Source organism: Pungitius pungitius, chromosome 3 (assembly GCF_949316345.1).
Source record: "Pungitius pungitius chromosome 3, fPunPun2.1, whole genome shotgun sequence".
NCBI lineage: Eukaryota > Metazoa > Chordata > Actinopteri > Perciformes > Gasterosteidae > Pungitius > Pungitius pungitius.
Window position 1 is genome coordinate 28,922,780 of NC_084902.1, and position 18,470 is coordinate 28,941,249.

At 46.7% G+C, this 18,470-nt stretch overlaps 1 protein-coding gene across 1 annotated transcript; it reads right to left on the reverse strand.

Annotated features, from left to right (window-relative positions):
* Positions 1–1,459: 1,459 nt before the first annotated feature.
* Positions 1,460–18,045, reverse strand: LOC119219846 (sodium/potassium-transporting ATPase subunit alpha-1-like). The gene is made up of 23 exons (XM_062561512.1): positions 17,955–18,045; positions 17,552–17,662; positions 16,257–16,316; positions 15,079–15,180; positions 14,847–14,948; positions 14,648–14,761; positions 14,415–14,549; positions 14,189–14,306; positions 13,806–14,074; positions 13,408–13,716; positions 8,942–9,076; positions 5,721–5,913; positions 5,455–5,630; positions 5,240–5,376; positions 4,754–4,904; positions 4,485–4,653; positions 4,211–4,365; positions 3,992–4,115; positions 3,758–3,903; positions 3,539–3,669; positions 3,133–3,234; positions 2,533–2,624; positions 1,460–1,644 (listed from the first exon to the last, which is right to left on the reverse strand). Exons 1-23 carry the CDS (start codon positions 17,964–17,966, stop codon positions 1,616–1,618), a joined length of 3,072 nt encoding a protein of 1,023 aa, XP_062417496.1. The 5' UTR covers positions 17,967–18,045; the 3' UTR covers positions 1,460–1,615.
* Positions 18,046–18,470: the final 425 nt, after the last annotated feature.

Consider the following 18,470-nt stretch of genomic DNA (forward strand, 5'->3'; position numbering starts at 1 on the left):
GGAATGTAATGACAGATTTGGCTGATTTTGGGAATAACATAACAGCCCGGTACACTACAATAACTTTTTCTTATCGCTTACGCCATTTATTTACCGTCAGTTATGTCTACACATATGTATTGGATGGAAATATTGCACACAAATTAATTGAGTTCTTTTACTTTTTCTTACATACTTTTTACAATTCTGTATTCATTTCCAAAAAGACCCATCAATCCATAGACATAGTGTACTTGTTGTTAATAAGCATACACGGTACTTCAAAGCATTACCTGGCAGTTGGCGTTGTGGGTCTTTGTAGGGGATGTCCAGGACGTCTCCTCCAAGTGCCGCTGGTGCCATGAACCTCGAACACATCTTCCTGATGAATTTCATCATCTGCAAAATGCAATGTGAAAAAAGATTCAAATGCATTATAGAATGCTATTGCTACTCAGTTCAATGACTGTGAGACGACTTTAGATACTTACGTTATTATATCTCTCTGCACAAGTAATGTATCAAGGAACACATGTCATGCACAGAATCAATAGTCACTTGTTTTGAAATTAGCTAGCTATGGATAATTTAATTGTCTTTCTGGATAAAGTAGCATAACTTATATTTCACAGGTGTGTTGCACTTAAAACATTCAGACATCAAAAAAGCCCAACCGTCTCATTTACCCCTTCATGGAGCTGGAAAATGGAGGACTCCTGGAGAAGGAGGTTGAGTTTGGTGAACCCAGGGAAAGTGCCCTAAAGAAATAGGAGGTAGACTTCTGTCAGGGGATTTGGAAACGCCTCCACCAGCCTCCTGAACCTTGGTTCTTGTCCGCAAAAATACAGGTTGTTAGTACTGGATGTCTCCCACAACTATCTCGAACTAGAGCGAATATAATGTGTGACTTACTCAAAGATTTGAAATAGCTGGTGAGTGGGCCATACTGCTGCCGGATTCGGGTGATGGCTTCAAACTCTCAAACACATGCTAATTATCTGGGAAATATTCTCTAACTGCAGTCAAGTTTTCATTGCTTGTATCAAACAATTGTGAATTTGTTGTAACATAAAAACAGGAGACAACTTACTCTTTGTAGAAGGCTGATGCCCGGAGCTCTAGTGGGGAGCGTGGCCAGGTCATGTTTGTGCGCTGCAGTACATTAAATAGCCTAGAGGTTTTTATCAGCGTGAGAAATACGATGCATGCCGGGAATGCGTGACTAAAGACCGAAATGAGTGACGTCCTGGCACTTGAGAGCCCTGGCGCCGCATATACTATATAGGTCCTCATAATGTTGGTGTATAAACAGGTGAAAAGTCCACATATGACATATCCACCAACACACAGACTTCTGCTCACTGGTACGTGCGGTATCTACTGAACCTTGAAGCAACATCATGCGTCTGATCTCTGAAAAGAGGTTTTTAGCCTCCACCGGTCGGAGACGCAGCAAAAGAAAACACATCAGATTCCCAACTAGCATCAATGTACAATAGTAAGGAAATGTTTTATTGTGAATGACATATACATCAAAATATTCTTATTTCATCCATGCTTTGTGTTTTAGGCGACACATCAGACCAATATGTAACATGGCAGTAAAACAACGATGGAACACTGACTGTGTGTTGCCTCAGTAGTATGTTTCCATCTCCACCCAACCTATAAAAACCAAAAGAGACAGAGTTAGGGACCTCACACTTTCACCTGGCTGTCTTTCACAGTCAAATTAAAAAGGGGGGGGAGGGCATCAGGTGACATCACACCTCGAGTTGACTGACAGTGACTGATCAGGGAGAGAGAGCGGGACACGGGGGGCTGCTCATGATGACGACGTTGTCCTTAAGGCCTCACATGTGACTAAATATGACTCTGTCAAACTACGGAAGGAACTGCAGTTTGTGTTACGCACAAGTCGGGTTTCAAAAGTAATCTGGAGGAGCGCTAGCTTAGGGCGGCGTACATGGTGCAAAGGTCTCTTTCTAGACAGTTTGTGGAACCCTAATATGAATCCTCAGCATGCAAACTATGTGTGTTGGTCTGTGGCACATTATTCACTGGGACGTCCACTGATCTGTGCTGTGGGGCTCAGCAGAGCCACAGCTGCATCAGTCAGCCCTGCACGCAGGTCCTGCTCAGCTGTGTGGGTGGAGCGGGGCATGGACTCTGGCAGGGTTGAGGGGGGGGGGATTCCCACTGGGTCTCGCCATCTGCCACAGTTCACTGGTCTGTGTGAAGCCAGGAATAACGGACACGTGCACTGGAATTGGCGCGGGGGCATCCTCACAAAGCCGTGCTGTTAAAACCGCTCTCTGAACTACTGCACGTCAGACTGACGGACCTCACGGAACACGTCCCCCTCGGGGGGAGGAGAGGAATCGTTTCATCATGTTCACTCTCCGATGAAGTCTGGTGGTCGGTGTTTTTGTGTTTCACATTGGTATCTTGGTCAATTTGAAATAATACAATTACACTGAACACTGAAAATATCGTCTTATGGTAAAATAGCTGTTTCAAACGCGTTTTCAGCACATTATGTAAAGGTCTTACCCCCTGGGTTGCGTCTGAGGATGTATTTTCTGACTTCATCGTACAGGAAGATGAGGAGGGAGTAGGGGAAGGCACAGAACCACCAACATGGCCTAAGGTGGGACACAGATGTGATGTTTAATTGATTTAATATTTGCTGTAAATACTGTACATCTTGGACTATTCTTGGCAATTCATTTCCATATCAGGATGAAAATTAAGAAGTAAAAACAAACCGCAGATGACAAAACAAATGGAGACAGGTATACAAAGATTGGGAGAATAGAATGGAGGAGAGGACACGGTTATTCAAACAGCTACGTAATCCACACTTTTTAAAAGAACATAAAACAGATGAAAAAGCGTGTCTTCATCTGGGAATACAGGGAAAATTATGTCAAAGCACCGTCTGATCGTCAAGGAGCTTCTCGGACGTTTGGTGAGTGAACAGAAAAAAGAATTTAGTGGATTAAGGAGTTAAAAAGGATTATTAAAGTGTTAATTACAAATATATACTGCATGCATTAAAATAAACAATTTACATGGAAATATAAAACAGAACCGCGATGGGTAAATATCACATATTGCATTTGTGATTGTCTGAGTGCATGTTTTACTCACTTAAGAGGGTACATTTTGAGGGCAACGTCCATGCCTGGACAATATGACAGGAAAGCAGCCAGAGCTGTCTCCTCAAACAGTCCAAAGATGAGGATACGGTTCCTGTGGGAGCAAAGAGTCCACACTGTTGGACCTAGAAGGTTCTATACAGTCTCATGAGGCTATTAAGCCATTCAATAATAAGAAATACAATCAAAGAAATGACTCTCAGATCATTTAGTGCTTTGTTATTCTCATCACAAGGAAACGTCTAAAGAACTCACTACATTTAGACTGCAGGGACAGAGTCTAAATGAGGTTTTGGGGACATTCGATTGCCTAAAATGGTTAAAGTTTTAGTTTCACATAGTACAAAGTACATCATGTTTAATACCATGCAGCGGTAGATGGGTGCACGTGTACGTACTTCATTCCCTGTTGCATGATGGAGTTCCTCCTGGTCTTACAGATGATCAGATCGGCCCATTGGACGATCACGATACTTGCAAAGAAAGCCGTGTGACATGTGTACTCAATGATCTTTCTACGCTCGTACGTCTGCAGGATGGAGACAGAGACAGAGATTAGAACGAGTCCCCCTCTGTCCTCACATCGGATGGGAGTGACAAACACGGCGGGGACTCACCCACTGCTGCCCGTAGCTGTCCTCCAGGTCGTTGACCATTTTGTCGTCCCACAGCACCCTGATCCCCAGCAGGTCAAGGGGGAGGAAACCGTTTTCAGCCAAGATCACAAAGTACGTGAAGAAGCCGGCTGCAGCCTGCATCATTCCTAAAAGAGAAGAAGCACTTTGATGGATCTGTTTCAGGTGCAACGTTAACCAATGATTCACCACACAACAGCACTCATTCACGCTTACCGATCTGTCCGTAGGCGATGCTGATGAGCCTCTCGTTCACCAGCTTGTCTGTTTTGGGGTTTCTGGGCTGCCTCTTCATGATGTCACTCTCGGCTTCTTCATAAGCCAGGGAGATGGCGGGGACCTGGGAGTCGACGAGTAAATAGAAAACAGGTCTGTTAAGTATTTTTGTTCGGTTTGTCGTGCAAAGATAAAAGAAAAGGTGTGTTATTGCGTCACCATGTCAGTTCCCAGGTCAATGCAGAGGATGGTGACGGTTCCCAGGGGCAGGGGGATGTTGGCGATGATGAAGAGGAGGAAGGGGGAAATCTCGGGGATGTTACTGGTCAGCGTGTAGGCGATGGACTTCTTCAAGTTGTCAAAGATCAGACGTCCTGATGAGAACAGGAACATTTTAACCCCCCATTTTAAGCCAAAAAGGGATGATGGGAATCCAGTGGGAACATCACCATTTCTTGGGCAAACAAAGTAATCTCCTTTGCCAATCGGTTACCTTCTTCCACCCCGGTCACGATGGAGGCAAAGTTGTCGTCCAGCAGGATCATGTCGGCGGCCTGCTTGGAGACGTCAGATCCAGCGATGCCCATAGCGACGCCGATGTCGGCCTTCTTCAGAGCGGGAGAGTCGTTCACGCCGTCGCCCGTCACGGCCACGATGGCTCCCTGCGGAGACGGAGGAGAGGCGCCGTGAGGTTTGACAACAACGATGTAGGAAAAACAGACATCACCGACGTGTTGGCTTCTTAAAGTCTGTGGCGCTCACCTGTCTCTGGCAGCCCTCCACAATGATCAGTTTCTGCTGCGGGGAGGTTCTGGCGAAGACGATTTCAGTGTGGTACTTGAGAACGTCGTCCAGCAGCTCGGGAGTCATTTCCTTCAGCTCACCACCGTGGACGACACAGGCCTTGGCACCCCTGGGGAGTAGATCACAGCGGCATTAGGACGACACTTGTAAGCCCACATCCTGGATCTGTGAGGGAAGCTGAGAATGGGCTACAGGAACATCATGAAGCAAGACTTCTTGTGATCAAATTATTGCACCATCAGCAAAAAGCTCTTTAAGTTCAGACCTTCAGACTGTTTCAGTAATGGCTTTCATATTTTAATAAACGTTGTTCTGAGAGGATTCCTTTTTCTCCTTCACAAACAGCCTGAGCATGTTTGGTCTCTTTTTTTCATGTACGCGTTTAGGGAGGATGAAGAAAATCGGCTCGCTATGAGACTCACACAACTCAGAACAAAGACTAACCTGGGGTTGACCTCTGACACCGGTACATTCAGGCGGGCGGCGATGTCTTCAACCGTCTCGTTGCCTTCAGAGATGATGCCCACGCCCTTAGCGATAGCCTTGGCTGTGATTGGGTGGTCCCCTGTCACCATGATAACCTGAAGGAGAAGACGAGTATCAGCACAGGATGTTTTTGGCCTTGAAGTGACACGTGCTGCACAAATGAAAAGACTCGCCTTGATTCCGGCGCTCCTGCATTTGCCGACGGCGTCGGGCACAGCAGCACGAGGGGGGTCGATCATGGACATGAGGCCGATGAAGCAAAGGTTCTCAGTGGGGAAGTTCACCTCCTCCGTGTCGTAAGCAAAGTTCTCTGGGAACTGGTCGTCGGGCAGGTTGAAGTGGCAGAAACCTGAGCGAGAAGAGAAGAAAATGCTTCACGTGTCACTTTTTGTTCTATTTTATTCCATCGTGAAGATGGGAGGATGTTGCGGCGTCGTACCCAGCACTCTCTCTCCAAGTCCTCCCAGCTCCACGTAGGCGTTCTGGAAGGCGTCTTTCAGCTCGTCGTCCAGAGGCTGCTCTTTGCCCTGCAGCATGATGGTGGAGCAGCGGTCCAGGATCCTCTCTGGGGCGCCTTTCATCACCAGCAGCTGCTTGGTCTCTCCCGGAGTCGCGTTCTTGTGGACGGAGAGCTGTGGGACAAGAGGAAGGATTTTAAACCCCAAATCACGCTGGAGCCCATTTCTCTAAAACTGGTAGATGGGAGACATGAACCCAACCACTAGAGGGCGTATACCAACATTTCCCCCCTTTAGAATTAGACACAGGTTAGAGAGATTTGTGCATATGGTTGTAAAACATATTCTCGCATTGTGAATACAGGTTTTGAATTAGGCCATGTCTTTAGGGTGAACTTCCAGAGGAACATAAATTCCCTTTGCTCACTTTAAGGCAAAGTAATGGTAATGGTAAATAATACATTTTATTTATACAGTGCTTTACTTTTGTAGGATTGTAGGATACTCAAAAACACTTTACAGTAAAACCAGCACATTTAGCACATGAACACAGATACAGCAATAAAACCAACACATAAAACACTTATATTATTAAAGCTGCGCATGTCGGGGCACCTCCCGGACGGCTAGAAACGCAGCCAAGACGTTGAGATTTAGTTGTCATTAACCGTGTGGAGTGACGCAAATTGTCTAAATATTCTAAATAGTCTAATATTACTAAACTTTTAGTAATATTATATATATATATATATATATATATATATATATATATATATATATATATATATATATATATATATTATTATTATATATTAGATATATAATAAGACGTATATATTAGATATATAATAATATAATATTACTAAACCAGCCAACTTCTGGTCAATTTTAAATTAGATTGAAAAGAAAACAATCAATAGTTACATGATCATGTCACTTCAGGTTGACAGTACACATCTCCAGGGTGTCACTCGGGGATATCCAGGACATTCTAATGTACCATTTTAGAAATTAAAGCCTCTCCAAATGCCACCTTCGTTGTTTACTGGATACTAGAAAATTAGACTTCCTTACAAGTAGGTGGCGCTATGACTTTGATTCCACTTTACTCTCTTCAGGCCCAGAGTCTCATCAAACAAGTGTAAATTGGAATGAATTTGATGATGTGGAGTAGAGTGAGTATTGGTGAGGGCAGGCCAAGTCATTAGAAAGTTATGAGCAGTAATGCCAGTACTTAGTAATACTCTAATCTGACCACCTTTTTCAGTAACGAGTAATCTAACGTGTTAGTATGTCCAAACCAGTAATCAGATTAAAGTTACTTGTCCAAGTCATTGTGCGTTACTTTTTTGTCATTAATAGTAAAATACATATTTGATTTCTTGCGTCTCTGGGAGTGAAGCCACGTAGATGCGACAATAAAGTCACGTTTTCAGCATGAGGGTCACGTGTACATACCTAGATCTAGCGACACAAACAACAATGGAGAGAGATGCGCATTTTCTACTTGGAAATACAATCACTATTTTGAGTATTCGTCAGCTAAAGATGGAAATATCAAGGTTTGTTGTACACTCTGTGCTGGTGGTGACAAAGTGCTATCAAGCCAGTGTTTACCCTACCATTATAACAGTGGGGCGCGTGTGCATATGTGCATATGCGCACACACGAACCATCGGACATACATCCGTCTTGCCGCCGGGTAATCCGATTACTTACTGTCTCTAACCAACTGTGGCAAAACTGGTTATGAGTCTTGCCAGATTAAGTCAACCCCTAATCCTAACCCTAAATCAATCGGGCATCGGGGGAAAAAACTGGCCTAGTGTGGTACTTTTCAAATTTCTAGGGGGCGCTATGGAAACAATTCTTTGTAACCAAATGCGAGACCCCAAAATGATCACATTTTCACCAGTTCTGATATGCATGCCAAATTTAACAACTTTTTGAATCTGATAAAGTCGGGGGGGGGGGGCAGCGGTCAGCCGGACACGCATTCCGAAAGATAAAAAAAGACACAAAATAAATAATTGTTGGGGCTGGTATTCAAACCCACGTCTGTGGTTTCATAAACAGAATACGTCACCTCTAGGCTACTTACCTTGCTGCAGAAGACCTGCAAAAAGTTAATTGAACATGTAGGATCACCTCCGTTCAGTCAAGGCAAAGGACAGCAGCTTATCACGTATCTTTTGTTCCATCAAGAAATAATACGTTTTGAACTACACACACTGTATGACCACGTGGCTGTCTTCCTTAAGATGGCTGTGCTTTTATCAAGTGGATCATTACTTTCCAGTGAGGATGTGGACATTTGACCAAGCCAAAATGCCATTAGGAAGCATTGAAATCAGGAGGTAACTACATCTTTAACTGTAAATGTATTTTCCAAGTTTAGTAAATGTTGCTTCGTCAAGGCATAGTACCTTGAAAGTGCAGGGAATATTCTCACCAAAAAAATTATAACTGACTTCCTGTTTGTTTTAGACCATGGTACCAAGATACTTTTTTTTAAGTCTCCCTGTAATACATTTATTCAAAAATCACCATACTTGTAGGTCAAACAGGGTGGCTGCGCTGCTTCGTTGAAAACTTCCAGGGGGTGGAAAAAACTATTAGGCCACACCCACTACAACTTCATTGGTCCATAACTTCAAAACCCAATGGGATATCAACAATATTTTAATATCATATTTTAATTACTTTAAGTCAAATCCGTGAAACTGGGCTAAAATCTCCCCAAAGGGAGCACTTCTAGGGGGCGCTAGAGATAAATGTTTTTGTCCCTAAATGCACGACCCCAAGAAATGTTTCGCACTTCAGGTGTGTATGCAAAAATTCAAGAGTTTTTGAATATTATAAAGGCCTCAAAAGTGCAATTGAAGTAGCGAAAGAAGAAAAATAATAATTCTTCAAAAGACAACAGGGCTTCGCCCGACTTTCAGTCGGTTCAGGCCGAAAACAGAGTACAACCCAGTAAGTAGATATCTCTAAGAAAAAAGTCTGCAATAGTCTGTCAGGCTTTTTCTTTCAGTTTAATTACAGCTGCCGTATTGCATATTTTATGCTTCACCTCCTCATAATTTCCATGATCAGTTGCTGCTCAGCGGGTGAGAAATATGTTGCAATACCTCCCAGGACTTCACCTGCAGAGACAGGTTGAAGACACGTGGAGGCTGTGGGAAACTGCGGGGTTGTTTACCTGATATTTGTTAGTGGAGTTGAAGGGGATCTCTGCAATCTTTTCGTATTTGTCTCTCATGTTGCCGACGGGTCCACAGCAGAGCTCGATACACTTGAGCAGGGCGGCTTCTGAGGCGTCACCGGCCACGTCTCTCTGTGGATTCAAGCAAAGGACAAAGAATTAGATTGCACAACATCACAAGACGTTGTTTGTGATGTGCACAAGGACAGAGCAGGTTGTGGTGATTGTGACTTGGGCCTTCACTTAGTTAGATACATTTGTTCCTGGTTGCTGGCTGGGTTTTTCTTGTGTTTGTTTTCAGGCTGGGCGGGACGGCTGAGAGGAGCGCTCTCACCAGTCGCACCTGCGGCTGATCAACAATCAGCAAACAGTTAAAGCCTGCTCTTCCCTGGGCCTCCACGTCGGATGATTGCTTCCAGTCCCTGAACTTCGTGTATCAGCCATTTCCGCGCAGCCTATGCTCGATACCTTACCCTGCCCAGCCTGCCACCCAAGCAGGCAGCAGCCCAACCGTGTCTCCAGTTCGCATTTGGATCCAGTCCTCATCACCCACCTAACAGAATCATCCAACCAAGAAATATAGATCCAGGAAAACCAGACGCCCTCCAGGAAGGTCTCAGTTCACAAGGGATTGTGATCGGCAGACACAATACCCTGCCCCCTTACCCTCAAGATCTCCCAAGAAACCCTGGGTTCGGTAGTATTGAGTTCTTTCCCTATTTTTTCAGCCGAGCTTCCTAAGGTTTTTGATTACCCTGTTAAAGGGCAAGAGGCCATGAACCGGTAATTTTTGTTAAGGTAAGGGTCCGCATCAGTAGCCGACTTTACATTGAATTCCGGATTTTGGCTGCAGAATGTGGATGGAATGAGCCAGCATTAATGACCTTGTTGGCCAGGAATTAAAGGGTGAACTGGCCTCTCAAAAGGACTCTACCTCTTTTGAACAATTGATCACATAAAATCTAGCGATAAGGATTGACAATCGTCTCCGGGAACAGAGGAGAGAATGAGCCAACTGGACCCGTAGCCCAGTTCCATCCGCAGGTCCCAGGTTTAGCGTCCCTGCCCCCCCATCTTGGAGTCCTGTCAGACCCTCTGCCCCCCCCCCCCCCACTTCCCTCAGAAGAACCCATGCAGCTGGATCATGCTCGTCTCTCCCCCACCAGCGACGGATGCAACTAAGACTCTTCCTGTACTATGGACTCGCGGGCCAATACGCTGCCACCTGCCGGGCTCCGCCAAAAGATGTAGCTCATCAGTGACGGAGGGCACTCTGGTGAGCACCACCTCCTGGCTGTCCCTTCCGGCCACGCTTAGGGGCAACACCCAGTCCTAAGCCCTGCACGTGCTTATTGATTCGGGTGCAGATGATAATTTCATTGACGAGAACAAACTAACATCCCTCTCGAGCTCTTGGTCGCCAAATCGGTCAACGGACTGGATGGTCGACTAATCTCCAATGTTACTCATCACACTGTTCCCCTCTCGCTCACGATTTCCGGCAACCATAGTGAGACAATACAGTTGTATGTGATACCCTCCCCCCTATCGCCAGCTGTCCTTGGCTTACCCTTGGCTTACCCTGGCTCCAGCAGCACAACCCCCTACTCGACTGGAAAACGTCATCCATTTCCAGCTGGAGTGTCTCGTGTCAAGCTCTCTGTCTCAAGTCCGCCACCCGGGAAACCCATCAGTCTGCGCCTCCTCAGTCACCTCCAGATCTTTCCTCTGTGCCCCCTAAGTACCTGGATCTCTCCCGGGTCTTAGTTAGCGCGCACTCTACCCCTCCACCGCCTTTATGACTGCGCCATCGATGTCCTCACGGGATCCCCTCTCCCCACCAGTAGGCTGTTCAACGTGTCTCGCCCGGATAGAGCGGCCATGGACACATATATCAACGAGAGTCTAGCTTCTGGTTTGATCCGTCCGTTCTCCTCTCCCCTGTGAGCGGGCTTCTTTTTTGTCGAGAAGAAGGATGATTCTCTACGCCCCTGTATAGATTACTGGGGTTTAAATCTTACCACCATAAGGAACAAGACTCCGGTGCCACTCATCGACCTCTCTTTCGAGCCGTTATGCCACGCCCAGACCCCTGGAACGCCTCAGTCAGGATCCGAGAAGGAGATTAATGGAAAACGGCATTCAACACACCCCTAGGACAGTTTGATTATCTTGTCATGCCCTTTGGACTCACAAATGCCCCCACTGTTTTCCAGACGCTCATGAACGACCTCTTCCGGGATATGCTTAACCATTTTTATCTACATAGATGATATCCTCATCTTTTCCCAGTCTCTCAAGGAGCACTGCCAGCATGTGAGGTTAGTTCTCTAGTCCCCCATCCTGAAGCATCGAGATCCTTTCCTCCGGTTTGTGGTGGAGGTTGACGCCCCGGACACTGGAGTGGGAGCGGTGCTGTCTCAAAAAGATCCCCTCACTCAGAAGCTGCATCCTTGTGCCTTCTTTTCCCATCGACTCAGCCCAGCCGAGAGAAATTATGAAGTGGGTAATCGCGAGTTGCTGGCGGTGATTCTGGCTCTTCAGGAGTGGAGGCACTAGCTCGAAGGCTGCAAGCAAGTGTTTCTTATTTGGACTGATCACAAGAACCTTGCTTACCTCCGCTCTGCTCGCTCAATCCCCATCAGGCCGCTGGTCGCTGTTCCTCAGCAGGTTCAATTACACCTTGTCCTGTCGTCCAGGAAGCCGAAATGGGAAACGCACTACTCACCCTGAAGCCCCCAGGATAAGGATCCCATTATTCCATCCACTTGTGTGGTGGGGGCAGCGTTGTGGGAGATTGAGTAGGTGGTGAAGGAAGCCCAGAAGGACGTTCCAGATTCCGGCGGTGGTCCCCCTACTCCGGTCACGGGTCCTTCAGTGGGGGCATTCATCTAAACTTCTGGTGGCCAGGAATGGCTGGGGATGTTCGTGAGTTTGTCGCCGCCTGCCCTATCTGTGCCAGGAGCAAAGCTTCCCATTGGCCACCTGCTGGTCTGCTGCTTCCGTTACCCATCCCCAGCCGTCATTGGTCTCATGTTGCTGTGGATTTCATCACCTGGTTACCCTGTTCTGAAGGTAACACCGTCATACTTTCGTTTCTCCAAGGCTGTGCATTATGTTCCCCTCCCAAAACTACCCTCGGCCTTGGAAACTGCTGATCTTCTGACCAACCATGTGTTTAAGCTCCACGGGATTCCTATAGATATCGTGTCAGATCGCGGACCTCAGTTTGATTCCCGTGTGTGGAGCACTTTCTGTAAGGTAGTGGGCACAGCAGCCAGTCTCTTCTCCGGTTATTATCCCCAGACAAACGGCTAAACAGAGCGGGCCAATCAGGATCTGGAGACAGCACTACGATGCGTGAACGCTTGTCACCCTGTCTCCTGGAGCTCCTTCCTGCCCTGGATTGAGTATGCGTACAACTTCCTCTCACGCTCCGCTACCGGTATGTCCCCATTCATGGCTTGGTACGGGTTCCCCGTTGTTTCCAGTCCAAAAGGAGGTGGCAGTTCCTTCCGTAGCGGCGCATCTCCGGAGAATCCGGGAATTTTGGAGGAATGTGGAGGCAGCACTCACTCGCTCCGCCAAAACAGACCCTGCCCCTGATTACGAGGTCGGGCAGAAGGTGTGGCTCTCTTCCCGTGACCTTCCACTTCAAACGGAGTCACGTAAGCTGACGTCCCGTTATGTGGAGCATTTCACAATTTCCAAAAAAATAAACCCTTCTTCTGTCCGTCTAATCCTCCCGGACTCTATGAAGATACATCCCACATTCCATGTTTCAATCCTTAAGCCTGTCTCCACCAGTGACCTCAGCCCTCCGGCCGTTCCCCCTCCACCACCCCCCGGCTCATCGATGATCACCCTGCATATACGGTTTCCAGGATACTGGATGTCAGGCCCCGAGGACGGGGTTTACAGGACCTGGTTGACTGGGAGGGATATGGTTCCGAAGAGCGCTCCTGGACCTCCCGCCGTCTGATCCCGCCGCTCCTCCTGGATTTTTACGAGGCTAACCCTGGTAGACCCGGGGGAACCCCGGGAGGCGTCCGTTGAGAGGTACTGTGGTGATTATGACTTGGGCCTTCACTTAGTTAGATACATTTATTCCTGGTTGCTGGCTGGGTTTTTCTTGTGTTTGTTTTCAGGCATTTGGATCCAGTCCTCATCACCCACCTAACACAGGTGGATAAAACCTAAACTGCAATGATTCATTCCAAAAAAGGATGTTCACGATAAAGAACACTAAGTCATTAGGAATAATTCAATATATATATATTTCTCAAAGATGTATAATTATGTTGATTGGTTTTAATAAAGATTTGTGCTGCAGTCTGCCAGCATTTTATTTTCCAAAAGGCTTCTTGCCAAGATTCTGCTTTGTGCTTGTGTACGAAAAGTGGTGAAACACCCAAAGCCAGAGGTATCTTTCTCCACTGGTAAAATATTTGGACTGTCTTCACCTTCAGAATGGGGACGTTGGACTGCTCTGCCAGGAACACGGCGCGGTTGCACAGCCCGGCGATTCGGGCCAGAGCGTTCCAGGTGGCAGAGCTCCTGTCGGAGGAGGCGCCGCTCTGGTTCTCCGTGGTGTCGGCCTCGTGGATCTGGTTGTCGAACCACATGTGGGCCACGGTCATCCTGTTCTGGGTCAGGGTGCCGGTCTTGTCGGAGCAGATGGTGGAGGTGGAGCCCAGGGTCTCCACAGCTTCCAAGTTCTTCACCAGGCAGTTCTTCTTGGCCATGCGCTTGGCGGTCAGGGTCAGACACACCTGGAGACAGAAAATAAGCGTCTCAGTCTTTGAATCTACTGACGATGACACTCTGCACTAAGGGGGAGGAGTGGGGGGGGATAACTCACGGTGACGGTAGCCAGGAGACCTTCTGGCACGTTGGCCACGATGATGCCGATGAGGAAGATGACGGCCTCCAGCCAGCCGTACCCGAGGATGAGCGAGAGGATGAAGAAGGAAACACCGAGGAAGACGGCCACGCCCGTGATGATGTGGATGAAGTGCTCGATCTCCTTGGCGATGGGAGTTTTGCCGCCATCCAGACTGGACGCCAGGGTGGCGATGCGGCCCATGACGGTGTGGTCTCCGGTGTTGATGACGACTCCTCTGGCGGTACCTGGGGAGAGCAACCGGTCGTCTCCATGAATAGCCCTCCACAAGCTGCATTTTTAATCAAATTTAATCTGTACACAATGGACCCTTTTGTGTCAAGTCTTTGTTATTTCTCTACCTTCAACACAGTTGGTGGAGAAGAAAGCGATGTTCCTGGTCTCCAGCGGGTTGTCGTTGGAGAAGTCAGGGGTACGAGTCTGAGGCTCAGATTCACCAGTCAGAGAGGAGTTGTCCACCTGAGGCAGAGAGAAGTAAAGCAAGAATGAAACACCAGAGAAGTGAGAGGGACGTGATTATGATCTATTTAATATCTTTAGTGCTCCAAAAGCCTTTGAGGTACGGACCTTGCAGCCACTAGCAGAGACAATCCGCAGATCCGCAGGGATCCGGTCTCCACCTTTCACCTCCACCAAATCCCCTATCACCACCTCCTCAGCGTTGATGCTCTTCTTCTCGCCGTCACGAAGGACCAGAGCTTGCTACGAGACCACAGGGGGGAAATGTATCTTTATATTGTTAATTTCAGGATAAAATGATTACGCTGTGACTATTTTTGATGTAGTAATCATGAACTCACCTGTGGGACCAGGTTCTTGAAGGAGTCCATGATCTTGGAGCTCTTGGCCTCTTGGTAGTAGGAGAAGCAGCCCGTGATGATGACGACAGCAGAAAGCACGACGCCCAGGTACAACTGAGGAGGGGAGAGACGACTCGGGTCAGTTGATCTTTGTGCGCGTTAACCTCTTTATCTTTTATCTCAAGCAAAGAGCCCTCACGTTATCGTTGGCCGGTTCGTCTTCTGAGGCCGCCTGGATACCGTAAGCCAGGAAGCAGAGGAGGGCGCCAATCCACAGCAGCATGGAGAAGCCACCAAACAGCTGGAGAACAACCACAACACAACACGCAAGCCTCAAGATTACATACACAGCTTTCTCAGTCAATTTACATCCCGGCATTTGAGTATGAAAAACAGGTGTCTGGCCCTCCTGGCTGAAGAGGAGCCTTTACCTGTTTACAGAACTTGACCCATTCAGGCGTCGTGGGGGGAGGCGTGAGGGCGTTTGGGCCGTCTCTGGCCAGGATCTCTTTTGCTCTGGAGTTGGAAAGACCCTTAAAAGAGACATAAAAAAGGCTTGAGTTTGTGTGTGTGAGGTGTGTCGGCGTTGACTGAGGAACGTTGGCGCCTCAAAACCTGAGAGTCCTGTTCTTTGCTCTGCTGCTCTACATCTCAGTGACATGGACGAGTCAGAGGCCTGTTTCAACTGTTTTATTTGCTCAACACTCTTAAGGAGATTGTGAGATGTATGTTCCTGGTGGAGGATTAAAGGTTCAAACAAACATCAGCGACCACATCCGCAGGAGGAAATATCTCAGTAATCTTACAATTACTGCTTCCTCTTTGCTTACTTCTGAGTAATTAGAGAGCAGAATGTGCAGCTAGGCCTCATTCACAGCTCATGATATGGAAAGTAGGGTCACTCAACAATCAGGATGTAACTCTGCTATTACTGAGCGTTTGTGCGTTTGTGCATGTGTAAAAAAGGTGCTGCTTGTCTAAAAGGCAGCTTTCGGTCAGACGCCATAGACATGGTCTGTGATTAGCACACGCTTAAGAGATTTGAAGGTTTTCTTTCCTCATCACAAACACGTCAGCACACCAGTGCTCCTTTAGCTTGATGTGACCCGCGTGTAGTTCTCTCGAGGCCTGCGGTCAGTGTCGTGCATTTGTGTTCGCCTCATATTTTCTGCAATAATCCCGACCCACAATGCCGTTGTGTTTTAGTGGAGCGATGCTAACATCCGGGGTGGCGCTCTATAAGAAACGGTGTTCCTAGGTGAATCAAGTCTTTGTTGCGGGTCAAACTCAAACAGATCAGATTTCAGAGGATAATCAGCACCAGTGGAGCATTTGGGCTCTACTGGGTTATGTATGTCTGGTGCTCTGCTGCCATGCAGGGTTTGATTTGTCAGTATTGTCCATTGTATAAAACCCATCCTCATGAACACACACCACTGAGATCGAGGGATTTGTTTGAACTGTCCCGTTAAAATGTGGGTTTGTGCTTTGAGCTCAGCTCTCACCGTGAGATCTTACCGCTGGCCTTTATCTGCATCACATGCGGCTCACACACACACACACACACACACACATTCTGTGACAATTAAACCATCAGACACGCACTCACCCTGGATAGGTCGGTCCCATACTTTCTGTGGAGTTCGTCCAAGGTTAACTTGTGATCATCCTATGGAAAGAGAGAAAGAGATTGAGCCATCACGTTTATATAGTTGGGAAAAAAGTTACTTTAGTGCAGCAATAAACTGACAGCAGCATTCGCTAAATACCCAACTGAGATCAGCTTGTGCCGTTCAAAGCTTGTTAATTATATTTTTAAGATTCACATTGAGAAGTTTAGGTTTCTTAGGTCTCTTGTTTTTCTGGAGTTCAGTTTTAGTGTTGCTATCCAGTGTTAATGCTGCTTTTTTGTGTTGTTCAAATGTACATAAACCATGCTCATTTAATGCAGCTTTTCCTGTACGTATTTTGTATTTAAATTTGCACAAATAAATGTTCACCTGCTGTACTTATGTATTATGGTCTGTTTGTTAGGTTAAGTTTACTGTTGCAAAAAAATGTATTGAGTGAATTAGACATTAGAAAAAATGTGGCAACAAAGTGATGTTATCGAATAGATTTAAAATCCAACTCAAACTCTCTGTTGACGTCACTACGGTCACAGAGAGATGTCGTATTTTAACAACGTCTGGCTGATGACCTAATAAACCGGGATGTCTGAATTTGAATTTGATCTTGCCAACTTTACCGAAATGTAAACGTTCTACAGACACTTGCAGCCACTCAGTCCACACCTCATAACCAACAGGGAGGGACAGGGACGTCTGACGTACCAGGGTCCGCTTTTAGTGGAGTCAAAATTATCTTCGGTATTTCCGAGTCTGAGATAAATCAAACTTATTGGGAGATAAAATACAGTCCGGGTGGTAATTCAGTAGTTGTCATGATTAGTAACGATTGAAATGTCCTCAAGAAAGTTCTCTCTTTATGGAACCAGTGTGGCCAGTTCCTCAACGAGAATCTGCAGAATCAGTGACTGTCAGTCTGGACGTGACGTATGTCTCCTCTGTGCTCATGACTGCAGCTGGACTGCTGCAAGCCTCGAGGTTTCTGTGAGACTCGCTGAGGCCAGTAACTGCAAAACCACACATGCTTTCACGTCAGACACTACAAAAGTCTCCAATTAAACCAGATCGCTGGATTCATCGCTGGTCGCTTTCGACAAAACGTCGGCAATAGGGTTTGGAAACTACTACCAAACAAAAAAGGAGCATGCTCATGCGCATATCTTAAGTCATAATTTCGACATTTTATCTCATAACTTTGACTTTTTAAGTCATAATTTCGACTTTCTAACCCTTCTTTTTTGTGGCGGAAATGGGCTTCCATAGGTTGTGTACTCACCAGGTCAACTTCTTTCTTCAGTTCCTCTATATCCTTCTTCCCTTTAGCTTTCTTCGATTTCTTGCTCCCTCCGTCTGAGGTTGCCGCCAACTTGTACTCATCTTTTCCTCTCTGTATTGAAGAAAGTGAGAGAAAGTGAGCCTCTGAACCACAGCGAGCACATGAGGGAAGTCTGCTTCCTCTGATGCTGCACCAGCGCAGAGCGATGTCAACCTTGCTTTTCAAACATGCTGCAAAACGTGTTTATCATTGTTAAGACGGGTTGCGAATGGCTCACACAAATATCCCCAATTTGAAAGACTATTAACTAAAGGAAGAGAAAGCATACAGTACAAAGGCCATAACCATCTTAACCTTAACCTACAGGACTAGTCCAAAACATGTGACGAAGCTCAATACTTACCCCCAGTCCCATGGCAACGCAAGTCTGAGAACTCGATCCAATTGTCTTTTTAAATTGCAACTTTCCTACTCCGCCTCTTTGTCTCTCTCTCAGTCCGGAGTCTTCCACACTCTCCAGAGCAGAGAAGATAGGTTTCTTTGCATCAGAATACTTTTATACCCACTGGTGGCTCATCTGCCCTGAGAGGAGGAGCTCGGGGTGGTGGGGGGGTAAAACTGGACAGGTGAGTGGCGGTGTGGGGCAGGGAGGGGATGTTGGGTAAAAGGCAGGCAGTGCTGGAGGAGGACTACAGAGGGCATCGGGTCGGGGTCGCTTAGTTTACAGTACAAACAGGGAGGAATGAAAAAAGTAACAAGGATGCTCCTCAGGGAATATATATATATGCATAAGCTTCAATGTTATTCCAGTAAAACACAAATAAGCTGCGGCTATTTAGCTTTGATGGTTTTCAATTTTCACAACCACGATAACTTGTCTTTGATTCTTGTGGTCGATGTGATTTGCGTGTGTCTGACA

Bases quoted from the DNA above. Each gene is read 5' to 3' on its own strand.
- LOC119219846 (XM_062561512.1), bottom strand. The intron at 9,077-13,407 runs GTGAAGACAGTC...TTGAATCCACAG, and splicing joins CCAACGTCCCCATTCTGAAG to AGAGACGTGGCCGGTGACGC. The intron at 4,654-4,753 runs GTGAGCGCCACA...CCGTCTCCGCAG, and splicing joins TGGAGGGCTGCCAGAGACAG to GGAGCCATCGTGGCCGTGAC.